At 41.1% G+C, this 24,851-nt stretch overlaps 4 protein-coding genes across 6 annotated transcripts; all 4 read right to left on the minus strand.

Annotated features, from left to right (window-relative positions):
- Nucleotides 1-341: 341 nt before the first annotated feature.
- LOC311266048 (interleukin-12 subunit alpha) lies at nucleotides 342-2,607 on the minus strand. Its single transcript, XM_084368233.1, has 7 exons — nucleotides 2,567-2,607; nucleotides 2,314-2,465; nucleotides 2,139-2,225; nucleotides 1,953-1,994; nucleotides 1,372-1,491; nucleotides 990-1,034; nucleotides 342-572 (listed from the first exon to the last, which is right to left on the minus strand). Exons 1-7 carry the CDS (start codon nucleotides 2,583-2,585, stop codon nucleotides 441-443), a joined length of 597 nt encoding a protein of 198 aa, XP_084224359.1. The 5' UTR covers nucleotides 2,586-2,607; the 3' UTR covers nucleotides 342-440.
- Nucleotides 2,608-3,975: 1,368 nt separating this feature from the next.
- Nucleotides 3,976-16,630, minus strand: LOC311265987 (schwannomin-interacting protein 1). 2 transcript variants are annotated; one of them, XM_084368168.1, is made up of 8 exons: nucleotides 16,410-16,630; nucleotides 15,681-16,102; nucleotides 11,047-11,156; nucleotides 6,783-6,900; nucleotides 6,427-6,633; nucleotides 5,885-6,008; nucleotides 5,407-5,500; nucleotides 3,976-5,258 (listed from the first exon to the last, which is right to left on the minus strand). In XM_084368168.1, the coding sequence occupies exons 2-8, from the start codon at nucleotides 15,915-15,917 to the stop codon at nucleotides 5,204-5,206; spliced, it is 945 nt and encodes a 314-aa protein (XP_084224294.1). In that variant the 5' UTR covers nucleotides 15,918-16,102; nucleotides 16,410-16,630; the 3' UTR covers nucleotides 3,976-5,203. The 2 variants fall into 2 exon arrangements, with proteins under 2 accessions (XP_084224294.1, XP_084224295.1); XM_084368169.1 differs by lacking the exons at nucleotides 15,681-16,102; nucleotides 16,410-16,630 and adding an exon at nucleotides 13,744-13,878.
- Nucleotides 16,631-18,002: 1,372 nt separating this feature from the next.
- Nucleotides 18,003-20,150, minus strand: LOC311266272 (uncharacterized protein). Its single transcript, XM_084368562.1, has 5 exons — nucleotides 19,796-20,150; nucleotides 19,566-19,712; nucleotides 19,346-19,464; nucleotides 18,137-19,222; nucleotides 18,003-18,054 (listed from the first exon to the last, which is right to left on the minus strand). The coding sequence occupies exons 1-4, from the start codon at nucleotides 20,076-20,078 to the stop codon at nucleotides 18,146-18,148; spliced, it is 1,626 nt and encodes a 541-aa protein (XP_084224688.1). The 5' UTR covers nucleotides 20,079-20,150; the 3' UTR covers nucleotides 18,003-18,054; nucleotides 18,137-18,145.
- Nucleotides 20,151-22,186: 2,036 nt separating this feature from the next.
- LOC311266135 (uncharacterized protein) lies at nucleotides 22,187-24,760 on the minus strand. Of its 2 annotated transcripts, XM_084368336.1 has the most exons (5): nucleotides 24,434-24,760; nucleotides 24,180-24,314; nucleotides 23,968-24,086; nucleotides 22,729-23,291; nucleotides 22,187-22,650 (listed from the first exon to the last, which is right to left on the minus strand). In XM_084368336.1, the coding sequence occupies exons 1-5, from the start codon at nucleotides 24,708-24,710 to the stop codon at nucleotides 22,224-22,226; spliced, it is 1,521 nt and encodes a 506-aa protein (XP_084224462.1). In that variant the 5' UTR covers nucleotides 24,711-24,760; the 3' UTR covers nucleotides 22,187-22,223. The 2 variants fall into 2 exon arrangements, with proteins under 2 accessions (XP_084224462.1, XP_084224461.1); XM_084368335.1 differs by having other exon boundaries at nucleotides 22,187-23,291.
- Between the last annotated feature and the right edge of the window lie 91 nt (nucleotides 24,761-24,851).

Below are 24,851 nucleotides of genomic sequence, written 5' to 3' on the forward strand. Positions count from 1 at the left end.
TGTGAAGTGTCACTTAAGATTCTCATTATCAAGGAGAATACGACTTAAATCATCTCACATTTCATGGAAATAAAAGTGAACAACAGTGAATAAATGAATGATAAGTCAGCAGGATTTATGCAGTAATAAATATTTATTTGTTGATTCTTACAAACAAACAAGGGAATAATTTAACAATAAATAGTCTGAATAAATAGTCCAGAATAAAACAAATATTGTTAATAAATAAAAAGCACAGTCTGTAAATAGACTAAAAAAGTACTTAAACACATCATTTTGATGTCAAATATAAGTTACATGAAAGTAATAAAATATGTACTCTTAAAAAGAGTGTTAGACTAGTGATTCGAACGTAACATCAACAGTTACTGTAGTTTATCTTAATTTGATGTAAAGTGGTTTTAAATAGCTTTCTGAAAGATCTGTTGGAGCTCAGTGATTCATTTAGTGTGTTCACCAGAGTTCATGTAGCTGATGGCTCTGTTGATCGTGATGGTGCGGACCTGGAAGCCCTTCAGCACTTTGCAGAGGCTCAGCCTTTCTTCGAAGGAGCTTGGACGACCTGCAGCAGCCTAAAAAACAAAAAAACACAGAGGAATTATGAATGATGTGTTACCATAAGAGTATGAATGCTTTTCTGTTAGCCTGTAGTGGCTCCAAAGCTCTCTTACATTGCATCCAGTGATGTTACTCTGACTGACAACCCGTAAATGCAACTTAGTCACTGAATGAAATCACCAGACACAATTTATCAGATTGCATACAGCTTCCTCTGGAGCCACAAAATCCTTCATACTACTTCTTCTTCTTCTTTTTTTTCTTTTCTTAGTCGTACTCCCCAAGAGATGTTTACACACCCAATTAGGTGGTAAAGTTGGTTGGGTTACCCTTTAAGCAACATTTTCTTGTATTTACAAGTTGGAAATTGAATATTCCCGAGTAAACAACTGTGACTTAAATCATGGTTATGACATTAAAAGATCTCTTACCACCGCTGAGGCCATGTCTGCTGGCAGAGACCATGCGAAGCAGTTCTGTTGAGAGAAAAATATTTATTTGTCACATATTTCACACTTAAACACTGTCTTTTATGAACATTTCAATGTTGCACGAGATGTGGCTGTTGATCTAAAAGTTGATTTCAGGTCTAAAGTATATTAAAAAAGATAAACTGTATGAGCAGAAACCTCCCTCTTTATCCCCTCAAACACATATTTTACATATATAAGCCCATCACATCTAAAACAGACAAAAGATCTTATAGTAGGTCATTTGGCCTCTCAAGAGACAGCCAGTGTTAATGGTAATAGCATTGGTGCAAATCGTATTAAACAGCAGTGAAGATGAATAAAACTGAGTAAAATGAATTACCATGAGCTCTTTGAGGCTTAACAGAACCGACCGAGCGAGCACACCGTGTGGATCCGGCTGAGCAGCAAGAAATTTGTAGTAGTGATGCAGATCCTCACCGATGTTTGTCAGACATGACTCCTGGAAGGAAAAACAGCAAAGACGATTGTAAAGACAGCGTATACATATAGTGTACACTCAGTGGCCCCCTATAAGTTTACCTACAATTTAATGCGGACCAGTACATTAGCCCTGTCTCATGATGTTCAGTTTTTGTTTAAAATGTATAAATCTCATTAAATGTTCATTATTGAGGGCAAAGTTAGTGTTATACTGGACTCCATCATAAAGAGAGGTTAACCTATTTTTTGGTCCTTGTGACATCATAATTAAATTAACATCTAAATGACAGTGTATTAAAAAAAAACTGTACATTATAGCCACAATTAAAGTAGACTTAGATTAGAGTACAGGTGTATCTAATAATGTGAACATTTTAAAGCCAAATAATTTGACTTTCATAGGCTCTTACAAGAAGCATAAAAGTAGACAAATAATGCAATAATAAAGGGTATTTTTATCGTACACAGGTACGTACATACCTGATTGAATTCTGACTTCAGGGATCCCAAGCATGTCGATTCCTGTTGGGCACAAACACAGTTTAAAGTTACACAGAGGCACAACTACGTCAGAACAAAATCAATGTATCTGGACATTAAATCGTAATAAATAGTCATGATATTGCAACTTTTTCAGTGCAGTATTTTTTGACTTTCATCATTTACCTTTGGTGCACACACAGACGCCGTGCTGGTCTCCATGTTCAGCTCCACGCTCTGCTTCGTGCAGTCGATTCCACTGAACAAGTTGTTCTAAGGACACAGAAAGAGAGTTTTATAATCTTAATTACAGATTTAAGACGACAGTGTAGATATTGAGTTGAGTTTTTGCAGGCCCTACCTGTGCGAGTGTTGAGGTGATGTTCAGTAGAAGCGTTCTGGCGGATGAAACACAGGAGTCCGTCATTGGTCCTTTATTCATCACTGGCAAAGACTGGCTGACCTGCCACAGAGGACAGAAGAGCACCAGCAGCAGCAGCGCAGGAGAGAAGTCTGACGAAAAGAAGAGAAAAACACAATCACCGTTATAAATCTTCAGGTTCAACTATGTTGCACAGAGACAGCACAGTTCAGTCAGAGTGGATTATACTCACAGAGCTTGACGAGAGGCATCTTGGATAAGACTGTTGATTCAGGTTCTTTGGTGTGACTGACTGAGCTCAGACATCCTTAAGTGTTTTATACCCTTCCCGACGCAGGGATTTCCCTCCCACTACAGCGGCGTGTTGACACTTAACTCTGAAAATGAAAGTGCGAAGTCAAGGTTGTGTAATTTTTCCCCCTATAAGGTGAAACTGGAATTAACAAACACTGATGAGTAATGCATCTTCACGCTGCTTTCTGTTCAGTAGTGAAAAGCATGATGTTATGTGCTATTTTAAACACCTCCAACATCTGTACAATATCTGCCACATCCAGTGTGTTTTTTAATCACACACACAAAAAACATTTCATTTTATTAAAGTGCCAAACAGAGAAAAACATATAAAGTTTTATTGAAGAAAAAAAATCTCTTTTAATTAGATGGTGAGCAATTTTGATATATTTAACAGCAAATATTTAGAAAAAATAATTTTAAATCAACGTTTGTATAAAGATTTGGCTTCGGCAACACTTTATAATAACAATTATTTATAAATTCTATACTTTTATTTGATTGAACTTTGGTTAACAGTTTTTTTACTGTTGACAATCAATGAAATGCTTTGTAAACCATTTATTAAATAGTCGTAAAGGTTTATAAACATCAGTTACTATAATGGCATTCACATCCTCCACATACATTTAATCAAATAGATTAGTTTTTCCATGAATGTAGCATAAAAGGACTTGAACCTAGTTTTGTTTTTGAAACCAAAGTGTTGTAAAAACTGACATTTAAATGTATCTTGTACCTTGACTTGGCCATTTACAAAATGTTAACAAATTTTTTTGAAGCATTTCATTTTTTGTTAACAATGAAATAAGTATTAACTGATGTTTAATTAACCATAAATTATTAATTATAAAGTGTAGTGAAAAAGATGTTCGTAAAGATGTATTTATTGTTCTGCTTTTACAAGTTTATTTAACATTAATGTCATGAATGTAATTTCTTAAATAATTTCCAGCTAACAAGGTGGGAATTTTTAATCTGGCTCAGTAACTTTCTAGTAATAACAGTAAGAATATGAGTAAGAAGAATCTGACAGCAGTTAATTTGGATCAACTTGTTCGTGCTACTGAGTGTTATTTTCGCTCCTCACGCTCAGAGTTGTTCCCCTCTCTCTTGTGGAAATCCACAAAACGCACTGACGTAAGTGTCGACACAAGTGTGAATGTGCGAAAAAGCTCGAAACTCGACTGTGCCTTTTTGTGCCACTCCGGATATGTGAATGAGAGCGGGCACACTTTCCCGAGGTGCGCTTGTGTTTTTTTTTTTATGAATCATTCAGTAACACCAGCGCACAAGAGTTAGCTGGGATATGAAATGCAAATGAACTCTGATGAAAACCAACATTCACACATTTGAAACATTTATTTCTGGAGTTTTTCTTCTTTTTTTACAGTAATTATACAGAACATTTTTCAGTAAAGCTTACATTAGAAAAAGAAATCTTTGTGATGACTGACATTCTTAAGACATTGAGAGTGAAAACACTTAAACACAGCCAGACGATGAGGCTTCAGTTCTTCATCCTTTTAATAAAGTCTCTTTTAACATTTACATACAATGTCCATAAATCAGATAAAATAGATATATGTATGAGGCTGTGATTTATCAATATATTTGTTTTACACGTTTATAGTTACTCTTTTCTTTTAGCATTATTTGATTGAGCATAACAAAAAGGACTTTACATACTTTTATTTAGGGGCTGTTCATGTCGACATGCCTCCGCTTTTTAAACCAATATGTCGATAAAGGCATCTGACAATTTCGAATTTGTGTGAATAAAGTTCAAAATGTTGCCCTGTAGAGCTCTAAATGCATCTTTAAAGCAAGTGGAAACTGTAGCAGCTACTGACTACATCCAGTTATGTCTAAATGATCCTTACACAAACCTTAGTGAAGCTGCTGCAGCATTTAAACACTAAAGCTAAGCTGCAAAACAGCACAGTCTATCATTTTCTATTGCAACAGCTCAGATAGTACATGTTTAATAGTGAATTCCAGTGTTAGACAGTGATGACACAGTGCTCTTAGTGAAAGAGGTGATAAACAGTTGAACAGAGCATGTTTATAAATGAACTGATCGATCGTGGTTATTATCGAGACAAACAAAAATACAAATTGATCTTCAGTTCAGTCAGATGTGGCCCCTTGAAGTCATCATCGGGGAGGAAACAAGGCGTGCAGGTGCTCTCTCCGACCCGGCATTAACATACATGAGTGTACCGTGCAAAATCATGACGAGGTAAATCGGGGTTAGGGATGGATTTAAGCTGAGAGGATTCCCCTAATTCTGTGAAATATGGCGTGATGAAAAGCCTGCACAAACTCAACTGTGTCCACACTGAAAGCAGCGACGACTCGGCCTCCGTCGGACGTCGGGGCCCTCTTGTCCTTCGTCCTGCGGTGCTATACAATACGAATGTGTCTGTGTGTTAATATTACAGTATATGGTGTATTAATCTCTCCAGAAACAGTCAGCACAGATGGAGTTTCATTAGTAACACTGGTGACGGTCCATGGAGCGGGAGGTAAAGATGGCGTGCAAATGGTCACACACTTTGAAGACGGGGGTGTTTTATTTAGAGACAGCTTTCTCCGCGTGTTGCCGCGGCTGATGCGTGTGAGCGTGCCTGTCACAAGAAAAACAAGAAGTACATTAGAGCGAGATCAGAACGTACAGCACTTGTCTAAAATACAGCTCATGGCACCACTCATGATTGAGAATTTGGCAGATTTTCCAGACAGAAGGAGAGGTGAGAGAAAAAAGGAGGTTCACACCTGGTGAGGTCCTCTATGTCCACCAGCATGGCGTCCTGCTCCACATGCAGCTCATCCCTTATTAGCAGCAACTGCACCAGCTCCTCATTTAGACCTGTGTTAGAGAGGAGAGGATGATTTAGGAGCCTGAGCTTTCATGAGTGACAAATGTTAACTGCTTGGCCAATCTCAACTCAAGTTTCAAATATAGGAAAAATCTTCCTCTTACAGAAGCAATTCTTCACTAATTTAAAGCTATCAGGATGACGTCAGTGTAGGCCATCTTCTCTGACAGGCTAATCCCAGTGTAAGCTTCTCCAAAAGGCTAACATCAGCGTTAGCTTCTCCAGCAGTTACTGTTTGAGTAGCCGTTCAGTGATTATGTTTATGTGCTTGTGTCGTTTCCACCATTTGATTTGATGTTTGTTGGGTTTTTAAAAAATAATTGGAGGGATGTTTGTGTCATACGTGTATATATCTGCGTGTGTGATCTACTTACTCTGAATCTGTGAGTGCAAGTCATTCGTGATGACTTGCAGCTGTCCTAGACTCATGTCCCTCATGTCCCCCCGCCTCAGATTCCTCTTCATCAAACACTCGCTGATGTGGGGCATATGGGGAAGCTGCATATGTCAACACACAGAGAAAAGGAATTACTGTGACACGGCTCAGAATGTGAATAAAAACCAAAAGTTAATATTGATCCATGTCAGCTGGATCGCACATGATTATTACTGATATGTTATCAGTCTGGTTTCATCCATCAGCAGTGGGACAGATCTGCTGTTTTTTTTTTTGTTTACAAGCATCAGGGGTTTTCTCTTGGTCTCACAAACACGTCCACGGACAAGCTCTGACTGACCTTCTGTTCAGGCTATGTAAGCCCCTTATGTAATTTGTAATGTGTTCACAGTCACATATGCTACAGATATTTTATTGTCCTTGATCATCTCCTAAATGCATTTTTCATGGAAGAAGGAACAAAGAGCTCCCCACACACAAACACACAAATCCCCTTTTATTTTTCTCTCACTGACTAACCAAGTCAGCCACAGGTGAGCGTCTGTGCTGTTGGATTTGCCTTTCCACCTCCACCTGCATGCGTGCCATGGGTCGAGCCAGAGCCAGCGCCACCCGGGCCTCCTCCTGCAGCCTCCGCTGCACCCTCCAGAACCCGCCGCAGTCATCCAACGGGTCCGAGTCCTCCTCTGCTGTGTCTCGATCCGATAACGATGAGCTCTGCTTGCTCTGGAGAGGAAGTGGTGTAAGTGATATCATCATGTAACGGTCAATGTGGTTGTCACAAATGGTTATTACAAAGAGTAACGAGAGTTGTGAGACGAGAAAGAAACACGCCCACAGCAGGCACACAAAAACACAATCTAAGCTGTGCGTACCACAGGTGACAGCGGTGTGTCCAGACTGGTTTCTGTCCTGCTGTCCTCAGCATCGCTGTCTTTGTCACTGCTGCTGTCATTCACAAAACACACCTGCAGGTTCACGCCACTCTGCAGTCTGAGAGGAAGAGCACAAAGGGAGAGAGAGGAAATGTTGATCTTCAGGTAGAGACAATTGTGTTTCAAGAGTCAGAGTGAAACCAATGGAGAGAATGGGAAATTACTGTATGTGTGTACATATTTTGTTTATACACAAACACAATGTAAGTAAAAAAAAAAAAAAAAATCACAAGACATAGGACGTGGTAGGAATGTATGTCTTTATATTAATCCTCAACAAGATGATCTAAAAGGCTTTTTAATAAATTGTGCATATCTAAAGATGAATAAAGGACCAGAGAGTGGAAAGGCCAGGAAATATTTGGCCACAAGGTTCAAGCATTTTCAAATTTCTAAAAAATAATGCATCGTGAAAAACACACTTAATGGAGGTGATTATTGTAATTTCCAGAAAGAAAAAAAACAACAAAAAAACAGTCTTCAAAAAGTTTACCAGCCCGGTATACTGTACTGTGCATCACGTGCCAGAGTCCCCGATAAATCAGCTGGAACAGCACATGACTGAAAGAGCGCTGCGTTTTTTACGGTGCAAAACAATCACAACCCAGTAGCTCAGTTGGGCACCCCTGCTATTTAGTTTTTGCTTATAAAGAACAACCCCGTATGGATACTTTGTGTACTTTTTGTCTGAGGATGTAGTTCATGGTTTGGCTTGGCCACTTTGTGCCAATTAAAGGAAATCTTTACTGCCACAGCGTATATTTGAACGTCATGATACATATTGTGTGCATCAACAATTTGAGGAAGATCGTGACCTGTTTCAACATAAATCAGGTATATAAGGAGCCTGAGTTTGATGAACTTGATTGGCCTTTATAGAACTGTGTCCTCACTGACTGCAATCATGGGGCTCATGACTCAATATCAGTGCTCAGCCTGACTCAGAGCAAATCTTTGCAATCGTGTTCCAGTAATGTTGAGGGAAGTCTTCCCAAAGGGGGAGGCTGTTATAGCAGAATATCAATACCCATGGTTGTGGAACAATTACTTATATTTGGGTGTCCACATACTTTTGACCACAAAGTGTATCCATGCCTATGTCACCGATCAAACAAACAACAGCTAAAAACATGACATCATTGCCTCTTCCATAGCAGTGAGACCTCAAACCTCAGCTTTTCCAAGAGCTCAAAACACCATTCATCCGATTCCAGATCACGATACTCCGACTGAAAGAACCTAACAACCCACAGTAACACCTCCCCCGGAGAACAATAACTCGTACAACATCTCATTAACTTGAAAGGGTGAAGGTGGAATTTCCACCCCAAACTACACTCCAGAGGGTGCACCTTTACCTCCACTGGAGGTCCCGTGACCACGTCCACCAATCAGAGCCACGGACTCATAGCAGGTATCACTTCCTCTTTCTGGCGCAATTGGATCACAGACAGAACTATACTCCCTCAAACTTCCTAAAACAGTCAGTAGCATGGTCGAGGACAAAGAAGGGGGGGATGGTGGTTGCTGTTTGACTTAAACACCCCCTCTGATGAGAAAGTCAAAGTGGCAGAAAGTTACTGGAGGTCAAAGCTGTCATAAAAACAAAGCAGAGTTGTGATGTAGCTGTTGTGGCTTTGGTTAACCATCTTGTGTCTGATGTAACGCAACTCTTTCCATTACGTGTGTGTGCTCCTGTGATTGTGGGCATCCGAAACCCCGATCACAAACATGAAATATCAGTTTTTATGGAAAATGGTGCCCTTTAGTTTGATTTCATTATGTCAAACTTGCTGTATGTCAAATTCAAGTTTTGATGAAAATAAAAAAATAAACTTCATGTCTATTGCACTTTTATATAGGTTATTTTAAGGTAAAATGCAGAATTTGAATGTTAAATATAAATAAAAAATACATATAAAAATAATAATAATAATAATAATAATAATAATAAACAAATATACAATGAAAAATGTGAAAATCTGTTTTGCAATGGGAATCATCTCATTTCTGACATTAAACTTTTCACATCTAAACTTTATCCCACGGTCTGGCTCAGGAAGCTGGACATCGCTCAGTTTCTCTTTCAGCAACTTGTCACGTATTAGAGGTTAACCACTGTGCCACCTCCTGTGTGCCAACTCTTTCCATTCTTGGGTACTTTGTTCCGCTGTGGATAGTAAAACTAGTTATTGTTGAGTCTGATGTCAGTTCCCTTTGGGCTAACTGTAAACAGACTACTGTGGCTTTCTGGGAAACCCTTCATTTTCAATCTGCCAGTCCGTCATTAATGTGAGTCACTCATTCTCTTTCTCTCCCTCTTTGCTGCCAAGTCGAACATACAAACAGGATAATCATACTTACTGTACTTAACCCCTGTTATCGCACTGTGCTGCACTCTCCTCTCAATGACTCACGCTCTCTAAATGGACAAAGTTCCCACTCGCATTTACTGTCATTTACACTTACAGTAGACCTACGAGCCAACCGGCCAGTCCAATCATGTTGTTCTTTCTGATTCGTGTGTTTTTACCTTGAAGTTCTTCGGTAAAGTGAGCTGCCACAGTTTCCACTCCTGGCTCTTAAATGACTGCATGAATTTACCGTGAAGATCAAGCTGTTACAGATGCTAAGAAACAGACAAGCCACCGAACAAGAACTCTTCATGAGAAGAAAAACAGCCCTATTTTTAACTCGGTGACAGTTTCACCGTTTTTCTCTCTCCATGGGTTTTACATATTTTTTTAACTACTCTTAACTCTATTATTTATAGAGCACAAAACAAAGTACAAAGGGCTTCACAGAGGGAAAAAAACTGTTAAATACATGAATGAAATAAAAAATTAATGGCAGAATGATAACTTTAAAATAATAAAATTGAAAATAAAACTGATAAAATAAACAGGCAGCCCAGAGAAAATCAGATTATGCTTCCTAATTAAAGGTGTGTTTTTAACATTAAACTGACTCAGACAGCCTTATTTCCTTTAAGCATGTCATTCCAGAGCCTCGAGGCTCTGATGGGTAAAGGCTTTGTCCCCTTTAGTTTTCAGCCTAGACTCAAACTACAAACACATTCATGAGGCATTAAAAGGTCTAAAACAGGGGTGTCCAGAACTGAAGATTAATGGTGGGTGGCAATCTGCATGCTCATTTTGGAGTTTGCCTATGAAGAGGTACAAGTGTCTATCCGCTGCTTGACAATGGATTACGGATGATATAATGCAAGAGCAGCAAATAGGCTGAAGAAAAAGGTTCAAGAATTGACATTTGAGGCACACCATTATTTAAAGGGTCTCTATGTAACAATTTGTAGCAATTTACATGTATGAATCCCTTTTGTTATTAGCCATATGTGAGCAGATTGTAACGAGACCTTCCTTGTCTCTCTCTCTGTTGTCTATTGAAGCCTGTGGACAATTTGTTTAAGGTGTTTAATGCTGCTGGACTGTGGATTTCTTTGTAAAGTACTCAGATCAGATTTATTGCGACAGTCCAAAGGATGTGACTTTCTGGACGGACTCGAGTGCCTCTCTCCGCTCCGCTTACAGACAGCAACAGTAGCTAACGTCTGCTAACATTAACTAACGACCAGCTTCCAGCACAACACACAAGTTCCACAGAGCCCCTTTAGGAAGTAAGAGCATTTCCTCGACCCATAAATGAACACAAAATCCAGCAGTTTATCTGAAAAAATCAAAATCACCAAATTTGGGAATAGATCCACACTCAAAATAGACTGATACTGATATATTAGTTTGCCAGTAGGATTGGCAGGTATATTATTAAAGCTTTTATATTGGGGAGTCCATAAGAGCAGGTTCATTATACAAGCAACACATATAGCCTACAAAACCTACACATCAAGAAGCAGCACAAAAAAAACATGAATCTTAAAACGAGAACAGATGATTTATGCCGAATATGCTGTGAACTAATTTCCCTCTGCAGTCCCTACACAGGTACACACATTAATTTTATATTCAGGCTTTAAAATAGATTAATACTGTTTTCTGTGACTCAATAATTCATCGCATCTAGGCCACATCTCGCTCTTTCACCTGCCATCCGTCTAAGAATAGATTCCAGGAGAACATCTAAAAAGGTGCCGGCCTTCAAAAGGCTTCATTGATCAAACCGTTAACACGATCACACACACACACACACACACACACACACACACAAACACTGGATCCAAACCCACCGGGAGGACAGGCCGTTTTTGCTGCAGCTGGTGTAGATGACTGGCTCGTCGTCATAGAAACTGCCAAGGGCAAGTTTCTGCCTGATGGACTCTCTGTCGTTCCTCTGGGCCTGCCGGAGAAAAAGAGAATAAAATGCATGAATATAAAGAATATTAGTGCCGCTGTTGTCGCTGTAGTTTCATCTCTGCTCGATTGACCGAGTGAGGAATACTCATGGGAATAGATATTAAGCCGGCTGGTTAAATTAAAGCTATAAATACGTGTATTGTACTGAATGCCGATGCTTGTGGAGAGGTGGAGGATGAAAGGAAAACAAGAGGTGAAGAGGAGGGACAAATGTGGGTTTATGTGGGAAAATTAGAGAGAGTGTAGCCAAGTCAGGAAATCCAATTTCCTGCCTTTCACACATGAATATAATCCAGCCACTGGCTCACATATGACACTGTCATTATGATTGAATAAATACGTTAACTATATGTAACTACGCTAACAAAAGCTTAGGTAACACACTTATGAAAATCAGCTTTTAGCCTTTTCTTCTTCTCTACCAATAATAGGTACAGACATCACTCCTTATGTAACCCTCCTCCTCTCATTTCCTGTTCTCTCTCCAAACAATCAACTAACCTAAAAATATCAAGTATAAATGATGGAGATTTTATATCATCATACGCAGAAAACAGAAGATCCTCCTTTTAAGCAGACGTTACGATAAATATCGGAAGAGGCACGCCTGGCAGATGAAGGTGGTCTGATTTTCTCCCACAGTTCAGAGACATGCAGATCAGCGTATACTGTATATGTTAGTGTGAAGGAATTCATCTGTTTATGTGCCAGCCCTGTTATAGGCTGACAACCTGTCCAGGATGAACCCTGCGGCTCACAGGTGCATCCTGGGATAGACTGGTATAGAAAATGGATGGATTAATCTAGCCTCATGAACAGTGACCACACAGTTTCCTGTTTCAACACGGAGGCTTGAATGTATAAAGTACATTTATTAATGTTTTTCCAGGTCTAGACATCAAATCTAAAAAAGAAAATACATATATATTTATATCTTTACTGGTATTTTTTCTATCTATTGTTACGTGCGTCCTTATTCGTCTAACGGGAGGCACTATAGGTGAATAGGGTAACATTTTTAACTAATAGATATCACCATTAAACCTCCCCAGTTGATTACCAACCTAAATACAAGTTTTCTGACATGTTATGTTCAAATATGCAAACAAGACATTATCTTATGAAATGTGCACTAATTTGCATATATTTCCAGGACAGAAATCTGTACATTGGATAAAGCCAGGTTCAACATTCTTGTTTCATTTTATTTGGGTTATGGGTTATCAACCCATGAATGATAAAATACTGTCAGCAGCCATGGTCTTAGGAATAAAATGTTGTATAAATCAGGCTATGAATGATATATGAACAATCCTCTCTGTAAAAACCTTTAAGACTACAGGTAAACCGGAACTTTTGGTGTATGTAAGAGCAGATTTCTGGATCAGAGCACGAGAAGAAAATGGGGAAACGGCCTTTAAAGATACGTATTGTAAAATTCCATATATTCGTTGCCAAAAAAATTATGAATAGGGTAAAAATTTCACCGTTAAACTTCCAAATCTTTAAGATCTTTGGTAATCACTTGCACCCACAGTACTATAACTGCTGTAACTCATCAGTAACGATCATTCTTTGCTCACTTGTCCATTTACAGCCCATCATTGAGACAGCAGACCGTTATCTCCAGTGAAATCACTGAAACTGCCTCGTCATTCTGCTCTAATCTCATGTTGACCACATTTCTCAGCATCTAGAAGTTCGGCTGTCCTGATCTAATGTTGTCCCCTTTTTCTCTTCCTCTTCCCTTTTTTCTTCTGCTTCTTCAGTTTATGCCACTGAATCATTTATCAGTTTCACTTTCTCTCAGCCTTTGTCAGCTGTCTTTTGTTTTTTGGTTAATCCAAAATCCAAGGTCTTGAGTTCTCAGTTTTTTTCCCTTGAAGCGTGCACAATGGCCTATTCTGGCTCCATGGTGTTGTGTGTACATGTGTCCTACCACTTCCTTCATGAGTGTGTGAGCCTGTGACACCGTTGAACAACACATCCAAAATTAGGCCTGTTTCTCTTCTGTGTCAACGCTTTTCTCTCGAAATAACCTCAAAAGCGGCCCAGCACTAACACCCTCTCATCTTCTTTGTGACGCATCGTTACACGAGTCTGTGATGTAAGAACATAAATCGCAGTTGATCGCCTTCACTCGTCCAACCAGCTCTTCGCTTCCTCCTCTTCATCCACTTCAGACAGCCGGATGACATCCTTACCAGTACACTGTCTACACACACACACATATAGATTCACACACAACCTATTTTACCCTCCCAGGGAAGTAGGTGGTATAGCAAACGCACCTCATGTAGAATGATTTCAATTATGAAAAACTGAACAATGCATTTGATACGATGACACATTATATGAGAGATGAAGATATTTTAAAAACTGAGGAGATGCAGCAACACAGGTAAAGATCACGTATGAACACACCCACGCCACCTCAGAATCACACATCCATTGTGGCCGATTCACCCACAGCAGGATGGATACCCGTCGTGCATACTTGTAAATATTATGCTACACATACTACGCCCTCACAATCACCAACACATCTATTCAAACAGAAATCCACACACCTGGTAAACGCGTTTCTCCTGGTGCACCATCCTTCAGCGCATCGTACTAGAACAGCCGCCCTGCCCTTCTCTACACTGCAGTGAAGCTAGACCCAGGAGACCCTCTCATATACTGCAGCTCCGTGCAGGAGAGCGAGGGAGGGAGGGAGGGTGGAGAGAACAGCGAGGGGAGGGTTGGAGGCAGCAGAGAGAAGAAGGGAGGGTGGGGGGGGAGTGTGGGAAGCGGGAGAGGAAAGAGTGGGAAGGGACGGAAGCGGAGGAGGAGAGAGGGATGGAGGAGGGAGGGGAGAGGAGAGTCAGAGCTGCTCAGTGCTGCCACTGCTCTCCTGATCTGTTATCTGCTCCTCCATCTTCCTCACTTGGCTTTCTTTCCTCTTCATCCTTCTTTTATAATAGCACCTGCTAGAAAGCTTGACAACAGTGGGACAGACCTTATAGATTCACAGAAATAAGGGCATATGATCGGCTGCATGGTCAGGTGAACGTTAGGCCGGGGCTAAACATAATCTGATAAATGAGACTGCAACACTGGAAAACAATACCATTAAAGAGGGTGATCAATAATAGCTCCTCAAATAAATGTCAGCATTCTGAGCAGCACTGACACGACGTCTGCATCTGCTCGTCAGCCCGGAGCTGAGCTGTGAATCTCTAATTGCACATCCTCTGTTTGTTTTGTCTCCAAAAAGGAATCTCCTCAGGCCTCATTCCACATCACAGATTCAAGTGTGATGAGCTGTAAGAGAGACAAGGCGGCACAGGGTGCTCGTGCCCACACGTGCGAAGAGAAACAAAAATATACACACTCACACAGAAAAAGCGCGTACACAGACCCACATTTAGTTCCCACTGTGCTGTGTCACAGTGCAGCAGCGGGCTCATTAAACGACATTACATTTTTGAGTCATCTTTCATCCATCATCAGCATCAGAGGCCATGTTCCTCAGCCTCACAGCCTTTTTGCATTTCTCTAATGGCGATGTATGCGGCATTATTATCTATAACTCGTGAAATAGTGACAAAATTTCATCTATAGGGTTCGTGTACGTGGGATCAAATTGTCCATGTTCCTGACAGCCTACATTTGTTTGACGATCTTTCCCTGACCTTAACACCAAAGTGAATCCTACAGATTACATTTCCTGATTGTGTCATGAGCTGAAACCATGTTTTCCGAACAGCTTTTGTTGCCTAAACCTAACTACACACTGGATGCAAAGCCTGGATTCTGGTGTGACAGTTCTGGTTTTTTAATTGCCTGCCGGCCACCGCGAATACTTCCGTGCAACTCCCCCGCTGTTTATAAATGGAGTGCTTCATTTAAGCAAAGAAACGTGGTGCAAGAAAGATAGACATGCTGAGCGTAAAAAAAAACAATTTTAAGTTCACGTCCATGTACACAAGAGACAATTTAACAAAATGCTGTGACACTATGGTGTATCATCATATATAGACCATAGTCACATGGTGGCCAAGAATAATGTTATGCTGCTGATTGTGTTTTCTAGGTTGCAAGTATAAACTATAAAGGTGTATCTGACAAATTGTTATCATTTCACCAAAAAAGATGATAGATAGTGAAAATCCGGAGGGACATCGGACCATATTTTAAGGTAAAACAACATTTTTGATAACCTATTAGCTAACGTTAGCATTTAACCACTTTCCTAGCTAACATTACCATTTGATAAAACCCAGCCTGTTGTACTTCCAGGCCGAAATAAATGTGCTCAAGATGTGTGTGGATACTTTAGAAGTAGACTGCAAATGCTATATGCAAATTGTTTTATGTTATCATCTTTTAATAGACGTAATGTTTGTAGGAACCTGGATTTCCTTTGGTTTTCTTTCGGTTAAAAGGAACTCGTCCGGACTCAGAGGGAGGAATTCAGTGCTTGTGCGGCCCAGACACACAGAGAGAAAGACAATGAACTCACAGAGATGCTGGACGGTCTGGTTCGCCCTCCGCTGTAACAGTCTTCTGTCTGTGGTGCAAAGATATCCTGGAGCTCCTCGGCCCAACTGCGGCTGTTCACCATGCAGCCTCTTCCTCCTCCCTGTATGTCACAGTTGCCATTATCCCCACAGTCCTCCCACCAAGGGCCTGTTGTGGCCTTTCTCATGAATACCTCTCCCTCCTCCTCCTCATCCATGTCCACATCATAGTCCTCCATAAACTGTATGGAGTGGGTGGAGAAAAATGTCAGTGGTTGGGGGAGGGACTAAGTGCCCTGGCTGGGAATATGGCCACAGATGGACTGAAGATATTCAGAGATGGGAGGCAGATCTGAAACTGAAACCAACTGCTTGAATGCAGGCTGTGTCGATATCTTTAATGTCCATGGTATCTCAGTGTTTCCTATGATCACACAAATAAAATAAATGGATTAATATAATCGAGAATGGACTTCAACGTGAAATTAAAGCAATATTCTTCGTCGTAACATTTTCCGTGTAGATTCTGTGTTCCTATTCTGGCATGTTTCAGTCTCTGATTGTAGTTTTTAGTCCTTTTTCATTGGTCTGTTTCAACAGAAATCACAACAAAACAAATTCTGCTAAACTTAGATGACCTACAAATGCATATCATGCTATTTCATCCCAATTTCCAAACACTGGTAACATAAAAAAGATCATATATAACACATGCTGTTCACAGGACTCACCCTGATTGAAAAAAGATGCCTGAAACAAAAATTCAAAGGCAGAAATTATAGCAAAACCAAAGCAGCGCGCTGTTGCATTAAAGGACATCTGTCTCTCCCATGGTGGACAGACATGGAACGATGACCGTTAAAGGCTGGATTTTAGGATGTCTTGCTCCTCTGCGAAATAATTTCTTATTCCTGAGCTCAGGGCTGCATAATCCCAGGCAGCTAACATCGAAGAGCAGCAATAAATGAGAAGGAAGAATCACAGACACGCATCCTTGCTTTCAAAGACCAGCGTTACACATTTCTCCGTTGTCACGTGTGGCTTAGTTTCAGTGATGTGTGTAGATATGGGTGCATGTGTGTCGTCACAGCGTGCCCAGAGGAGAGAGCACCATGTGGAAGTATATAGGAACAGACAGAATAGGGTGTGTGTGTGTGCAGGCACTCTGAGTATAGAGTGAGGGGATGTTTCAGAAAATAATTAGTGTTTAGAGGCAGAAAAGATTTCAAAAAGTAGACAAATGTATTGTTTTTTTAAAATCAAACCTATCCAATTCATTCCAAGCAAGGCAAACATTTTTTTCCAGCAACGCCATCTCACATTCACATTCACTCGCATCTCCAGGCTGTCAGGTACAACCAGTCTTCCTTTGGCAGCTTCACTGAAGCAGTAAGAGATGAGCCTTGGGTACATGAGCAGTATCTGGGTGGGTCATTTTAGTCAAAATTCAATAAACGTAGCACTGAATGAGGCAGCCAGCAGGAAATCACAATTTTAGAACAAGGACTGTGTATTGCACCTTAACAGTCCATTTAATCTGAGGTCAGTCAAGACAGCTTTATTAATAACCCAAATTTGCCACAATGTTACAGCATAGGTCACCCTCTAGCCTAAGACGAGCCCAAATTTAGCAAAGGAAAAACCTTTCATATGTGCACGTGTAGCATTTATTTATGACGTGCATAACCAATGCACCAAATGGATGCAGATTACGCGGGCCGGCCCTCATGCATACCAGAAATGCTAAGGCTTTAGGGTTAGCATTAATGTGGTCTAAAGCAGCCTTGGCATAGGTTGTGACATTTGCAGTGTACAGCTTGAGTAAATTAAAGCCCTTATTGTGATTAGCAAATTGTTCCAGTAGGACTTGTCACCATCAAGCTCTTTGCCAAGGACACAAGTTTTTAAAAACAAGACCGTCTTATCTTCTGCATAAGCCAATTTATGCAGGACACTTGCAAACTGGCTTGGAAAGCAAATAAAGTCATTGACCTTTAGTCAGGTTTACCTAATCAGTTGAATTACTTTGCCCTTTACACACACACACACACACACACACACACACACACGGGCCAATAAAAAAAAAAAAAAAAAAAAAAAAGAAAAAAGGACGGCGACTGGAGACAGTTTGTTTAGTCTCATTGCCAGGTTGTTGCATACCGACACTTTGGGTTAGAATTTCTGGATGAATACCGACCAAAAGCAGTAGTATTTGACAACCTGGGAATGAAACTCGATCATCTTTCAGAATCACTTTCCCAAGCTTTAAGCCACATGGCACCAAAGGGAAATATTTGCATAACAAATGAAAGATGATTGACACATTTCTAAGTAAAACAGCTTTATTAAATGCTCAGTATACCAGGACACCAGCCCCTGAAAGACAGCAACAAAGTTATGGTTGAGAAACTTAATTCTTAAAATACCAACTCAAACATGAATTACAAGTCGTCCTTACCATCTGGAGTTAGGCCGGTTTAGGCAGCAGATTTTGCAAGTCGAACTGATTATGGTCTTGGCCTGTTTGTTGGGGAAACCAATGTGCAGGTTGCCAGTGGCTGAAGCCTGGATGTGGGGGTGGCTGTGCTCGAGCCCCTGGTCCAGATTTGTAGCCAGCTTGAGGCATGCTTTTCAGGTCGTACGGCACGTTACCAGCCTTGTTGTATGCAACATATGGAACAAACTGGAGCTGGTCATAAGGAACGTACGGTTTCATCGTGCCTGGATATACGCCATCGCTGGGCTTTGTTGTACATGGTCTACTCGTGAGAGCGGACGTGGGATCAACCGCGGGCGTGGGGGCCGTCGTGGGAGCCGTCGTGGGGGGCGCTGTCGTGGGAGTGGGCGTCGTGGGAGCCGTCGTCATAGGAGCCGTCGTGGGAGTGGGCGTCGTAAGAGTGGGCGTCGTAGGAGCAGTCGTAGGAGCCGTCGTGGGAGCGGGCGTCGTGGGAGTGGGCGTCGTGGGAGCGGGCGTCGTGGGAGCCATCGTGGGAGCCATCGTGGGAGTGGGCGTCGTGGGAGCCATCGTAGGAGTGGGCGTCGTGGGAGCCGTCGTGGGAGTGGGAGCAGACGAAGTCATGGGAGGTGTTGTTGTCTCGGCTGTCGTGGTCATTCCACCAGTAGAACTGGCAGTGGTAGTTGGTGGCGCTGTAGTAGTCACTTGGGTATTGGGATAGTAGTAGTAATAGGGGTAATAGTAAGGGTAGTACATGTAAGGGGGTTTGACTGTAGATGTAGTAGTGTCAGGGTTGGCAGTAGTTGTAGCGGTGCTAGGTGCTGGTGTTTGTCGCATCATATACAAGTAATAGTAATAATAATAATTATAATACCAATAGCGATAATATGGATGGCGAGGATCGTAGATTGGCAGGGTCTGGTATGCCTGACGCTTACGACGATTCAGGCTCCGAAGCCCATGAGGGACAGGAAGTTGCCATGGCTGCTGAGCAGGCTTGAGGGTCGTCGAAGCGGAACCCGTCAACATAGGACAGGTGAATTTAACTGGAGTGTCCAGCCAACGCATTGGCAACAAGTAGTTGCCATCCTGAAACAGTGTACAAGCAGTTGAGATTATAATACTCATCCCAATGAGCAGAATTCAAATTTCAAGAAAACAAACACTGAAACAATTTTGAGCCAGTTAGCCCAATTAAGAGTAAAGTCCTACCTCTTGTGTCACATTGCATCCATTGTAGGGAACCTCCAAAACAAGACCGAGTGCAGTTTGCTTCACTGAGAAGTGACAGGTTTCAGGCACCTGGGTCAAAGGCAGGGGACTGGCGTCGCCTGCAAGGAGGAGAAAGGGACCATTATTCTATGCCAAACTATCATGCGCTTAGTGCGGCAACATAAACTGACATAATACAAGCTTGGTTGTGTCTCAATACCCATGTCTAGCTTTAAACGAGAAGCTCCAGGTCCCATTCCTTTCAACTTCATCTTGTCCGGACCACAGTGCAGGGTAACATTTAAGCGCCTCCATGCTTCTTCACTGGCCAAGGCGTCCTCCAGCTGAAACGTCAGCTCCAACATCCCTTTTAAATGTAAAGTCCAGATGCAAACTCAATACTGACCACATCCATTGGGTTTAGCAGATAATTAGGCAGCAATATCTTACCTGAGCCATGTGATTCATCCAAGTTAGTTTGCAGCAATACATCATTCCCTGCGGCAGCAGCAAAGGCAGACCCTGACTGGGACTTGAGCTCTTTCCCATTGAAGAGAATGTTTCCAGTCCTTACTTCCATCACTGTAGCCTCACTAGCTAGCTCGCCCTGCTTAACATTTCCACTCAGCCATCGCAAGCTAAAACATGCAACACTCTGGGCCAAACAGCTCAGGACTAATATGACTGCTACAGTTTGAGGTGACTGGCGTCCCCTTCCATCTTCACCTGCCATACTGGAGATGCACGTCCGGCTGCTCAGGTGGGGAGCGCTTGCTTGCTGTGACACAGAACAACTGAAGTTTTAGCACCGGGCACATATTGGCACCAAGTAATCAACCAATTAGATGCAACTTCAGGTGCAGCTTGCACCTGTGTTCACTTAGATCGCAACAGGTGGCCTTGTAAAGAGCCTCTGACGTCTAATTTGTTGCCTCAGGACAATAAAGGCAGCTCGAATTTGTTTTGTAGGTATATTTATGTTTCAGTCAGGTTATGTGACTAATTATATTTTATGGGATAATACGTATAACTCCACTAACATTTGGAATAATATCTTATTATATTCTCATTATAAGAAGCCCACAAACTTTATATTATGAGCTTTCCCATGAATAATTATATTCAAGAAAATAAGGAACGAGGAAACTTGCTTATGAAACATTCAAATATAAAAAGATTTATTGAAAGAAAATTTACTTTAAAAGATTTAAGTAGACTACATAAATAATGATAAGTTTGTTTCAACATTATTCCATTGTGTAGAAACATTAACAGCTTTACATGCTACGAAATGATGGATGGAAATAAACAAGGCATGAATAAATCAGTTTACATTTTTTTTCACTTACTTACATTCATTTGAGTTCTTTAACCTGAAAATGGTTAAGTTTTTTAAATTGACGATCATGTGGCCCATGGGTTGGGCTTGCTTTTTTAAGCAGAGATGACTGGAAAACCAGAGGGAGAGAGACTGGAAATTACATGCTGCAAAGGTCAAAAGCCTGACTCGGACCAGGGACATTGCACTTCATGGTCAATGCTGTCAATAATGGCAATAGCAATGAGAAAGACAAGTTTAAAACACACACGGGTTTTAGGATGGAGGGCATTAAACAGGCAAATATGCGATTTTAAGCTCAATAAATAAAATTGACTTGACACAGCAGTTGTACAACATGTGAAATTGTATTTACATCCTTTTCTTCTATGTACTCAGTAAGTCTGTAATAATTATTTAGGCACTTGATTTTTTTTTCTGTTGATCAAAAAGGCTCAATTTACTTTGTTTAAAAAATAAAATTAAAAAAAAGGCTGCATTCAAACTCAAATCAATCTATTCATTTCTTTACTGAAAACAAGCATGTGACCACAGGATTCAGACTGAATTTCCTGTGAAGCTTGAGAGCGTACTTGACTTTCCTTGGAATATCACATTTCTCGCTTTGTTCACTGCTGATAAGATCTTTTTCTTTGAGGATTCAAGGTGTCACCCATTAGGGTTTTTATAAATCATAATTTCTTTCAGTTTAATAACAACTTTAGTTATGAGTGAAGATTCCGCTTAATACACCAAATATAATCAAATACATCATAATACTAAATAATACTATAGACTAAGAAAACTGATCACCGAGGGGAGTAGAAAGTAGTCAAATCTGAAATGGGACATTCTGCATAATGAATACTTTAGAGTACAATCTGATCCCTACAGTGTTTTGTACTTTCATTTAAAAAAAAAAAACACAATTACTTGTAAGTGTTTCTACACTGTAGTATTGCTCCTTTTACTTAAGTACTTCTTTTTGCCAACTCCTTTCAGGATCTTTTGACAAAACCAAATCAGGAGGGAAGGCACAAAGCAGAATACAGCAGGTCGGCTTCTGGTTAATAAGTGGCACAATGTAGTTGTACAGTTTAGTAGAGCTTTACTCACACCTGCTAAATGCCAACATGTTTGTATGCAAAGGCATATTAACAGTTCTTAAGACTGAAGATAATATAAAAAAAAAAAAAAAAACCTATTGTGATGTCATGTCAAATTTGAGACTCAAGCAGATATGGGTGAATCATGGTGCCACCATGTGGACACTGTTGCTTCAGTAAACAGTTTTTAAATACAGGACCTTTCATTCAAGGCTTACCAGAAGTGATCATATAGAAAAGCACCTTTACTCTTGCCAAAACAAGCTTCTTTAAAAGCAAAAGAGTTTACTAGTCCAACGGCTTATTTTTACAGTTACTCTCAATAACCTCTTGTTTTTAAGCCTGAAGTGTGACAACTTCATATTCTGGTTCAGTTTGAGGGTAAACAAGTATAAAGAAATTGACAGATTCACTTAATGTCTTCCAAACTATTTATTAGAATCAATTCATCTCATTAGCCGTACAAATGGAAAGGATATGGGTAGTGCCCATGTGGGTGACTATGATCAACTGGAGGTAGAGTTGTTGGGGCGTCTGGTTTCGTGGTCGGCGCTGCAGTGGTTGGAGCTGCAGTGGTCGGCGCTGCAGTGGTCGGCGCTGTAGTTGGATGATGGGGATAGGCAGGAAAGCCTACTGGCACAGGAATAGGGTAAGGGAAGGGAGGCAAATGAAATGTCAGGGGAGGAGGTTTGGTGGCTGGAGTGGCCGGGGTAACTGGAAGAGGATAGAAAGGAGGGTAGTAAGGAGGATATAGAGGCATTTGCGGCTTTGGAGCGGTTGTGGTTGGTGCCGTTGTAGTTGGAAGAGGAGGATAGAAAGGAGGGTATAGAGGATATTGTGGAAATTTAGGCATTTGTGGCTTTGGAGCTGTTGTGGTTGGTGCTGGAGTAACTGGAAGAGGAGGATAGAAAGGGGGGTATAGAGGATATTGTGGAAATTTAGGCATTTGTGGCTTTGGAGCTGCTGTGGTTGGTGCTGGAGTAACTGGAAGAGGAGGATAGAAAGGAGGGTATAGAGGATATTGTGGAAATTTAGGCGTTTGTGGCTTTGGAGCTGTTGTGGTTGATGCTGCTGTGGTTGGTGCTGGAGTAACTGGAAGAGGAGGATAGAAAGGAGGGTATAGAGGATATTGTGGAAATTTAGGCGTTTGTGGCTTTGGAGTTGTTGTGGTCGGTGCTGGAGTAACTGGAAGAGGATAGAAAGGAGGGTAGAAAGGAGGATAGAGAGGCATTTGTGGCTTTGGAGCTGTTGTGGTCGGTGCTGGAGTAACTGGAAGAGGATAGAAAGGAGGGTAGAAAGGAGGATAGACAGGCATTTGTGGCTTTGGAGCTGTTGTGGTTGGTGCTGTTGTTGGTGCTGGAGTAACTGGAAGAGGATAGAAAGGATAATACGGAAATTTAGGCATTTCTGGGTGCTTTGCAGCGGTGGTGGGTGCTGCAGTAGTGGGTTGTGCTGCAGGTTTTGGACACCAGAGGGAGACTGGGATTCCCTGCCAATGCATTGGGAGCACATAGCTTCCACCCTGGGGATGTGAAAAAAAAAAAAAGTTAGTCATCTAAATTAAAAAACAAAACAAAAAAAAACCTAATCATCAAACCCAACCATCTAGCCCCTAGCCATTTTGTACCTCAAGTAGTGATAGGCCTGTAGAAAAACCACCCCTACACGCCAAGTCCAGGCAGAGTCAGCCAATATGACCTAGCGGCACAGTTAACTGAGCTTACTTGCTAATGTAGTTTGACAGGTGGCCAATTTGTACATATTGCACATTTAATCTTCAGATTTGCTTGAATGATTAGTAAAAATCAGAACAAAAAACAGTTGTAAATTGGTTGACGTTGAGAAGCTGAAGATTGAGCTTAATGATTATTTTAATTCTCTATCATTACCATTTTCTCAATTACTAGTCTATAAAATGCCAAAATGGTGAAAAATGGCAAGCTTTCCTTAGAGCCTGAGATTGTCTCAAATTGCATTGTCCAAATCAGAGACATTTTACCGACAGGAGTCAAGAAACTTTGGACACTAGATTTCTCAAACCACTTAATGGAATATTGTAAGCAATTAAGTTCCATATTAATTGTGGCACTAACTAACAAATTGGTTATCAAAAGTTTCAGGTCAAATCATTCCAGCGCTTGGTTATGTCACACGATTCCACATTTAAAACGTTTAAGCCATTGCATTTCAAACATTACCTGTTGAACCATGTTGCAGCCACCGTATGGAGCATACATGGAAAATCCAAGAGCGTTCCTCTGCATGTTGTAGCCACAGGTGGAAGGGATCTGGGTCAGAGGCATTTGAGGGGCACTTCCTGTGTGGAGAGAATCTCGATGAGTGTAATCATTGGTGGGAATAACACCTGCATTGTAAAATTGTAAACAAAAAGACAGCGTTGTTTATTCACCTTGTCCCACTGTAAATGACGATCCTGGTCCCATTGCTCTGAACCTCATCTGGTCTGCACCGCACTGGAGGGAAGGATTCATGTGCCTCCATAATGCTTCTGCATCACTAGTTTGTCCTTTTACCGAAGTGTGTCCTGTTATCCAAACAGGGAACATTACAATTAGTGTAGCCTACAAACTCATTGTGACACCTTTAGAAGTTATGAAACTGTAAAGTAACCTGTGCAATGCATAGTTATTAAAAGATTTCTACCTGCAGAGTCTGCTTGATAAGTAGATTCATCCTCCACAGAAGCGTTTGAGGGGTTCTTGGTCTCGTCTATGAGCTGTGACCCGCTCTCAAAAGCTCTCCCGAACACAATCTTCCCCTCTCGGAGAGCTATCGTCTTGCCTGCGTACGCTTCTTTCCGTCCTTCTCGTCTTTCTGTTTTCGTCAGTCGATAACAGTCTGTCGTCTGTGCCAAATAACACGAGAGCATCACAGCAGCCAGGTAAAAAGTGGGACTTTTCCTCTTTCCTTTGAGCATCATTCTGTCCTGACTCCTGCAAATGTTAGAAGCTGGGAGGTGATGCTCTGCCCCGGCTATTTGATCTGAGACATCACCTGCCAGCAGGTGCTGCAACAGCCAATCAGGAGCTGCAGAAGGTGGGCTGATTGATTGTGCTCTAAT

Source organism: Pagrus pagrus (assembly GCF_965226575.1).
Source record: "Pagrus pagrus genome assembly, chromosome: 12".
NCBI lineage: Eukaryota > Metazoa > Chordata > Actinopteri > Spariformes > Sparidae > Pagrus > Pagrus pagrus.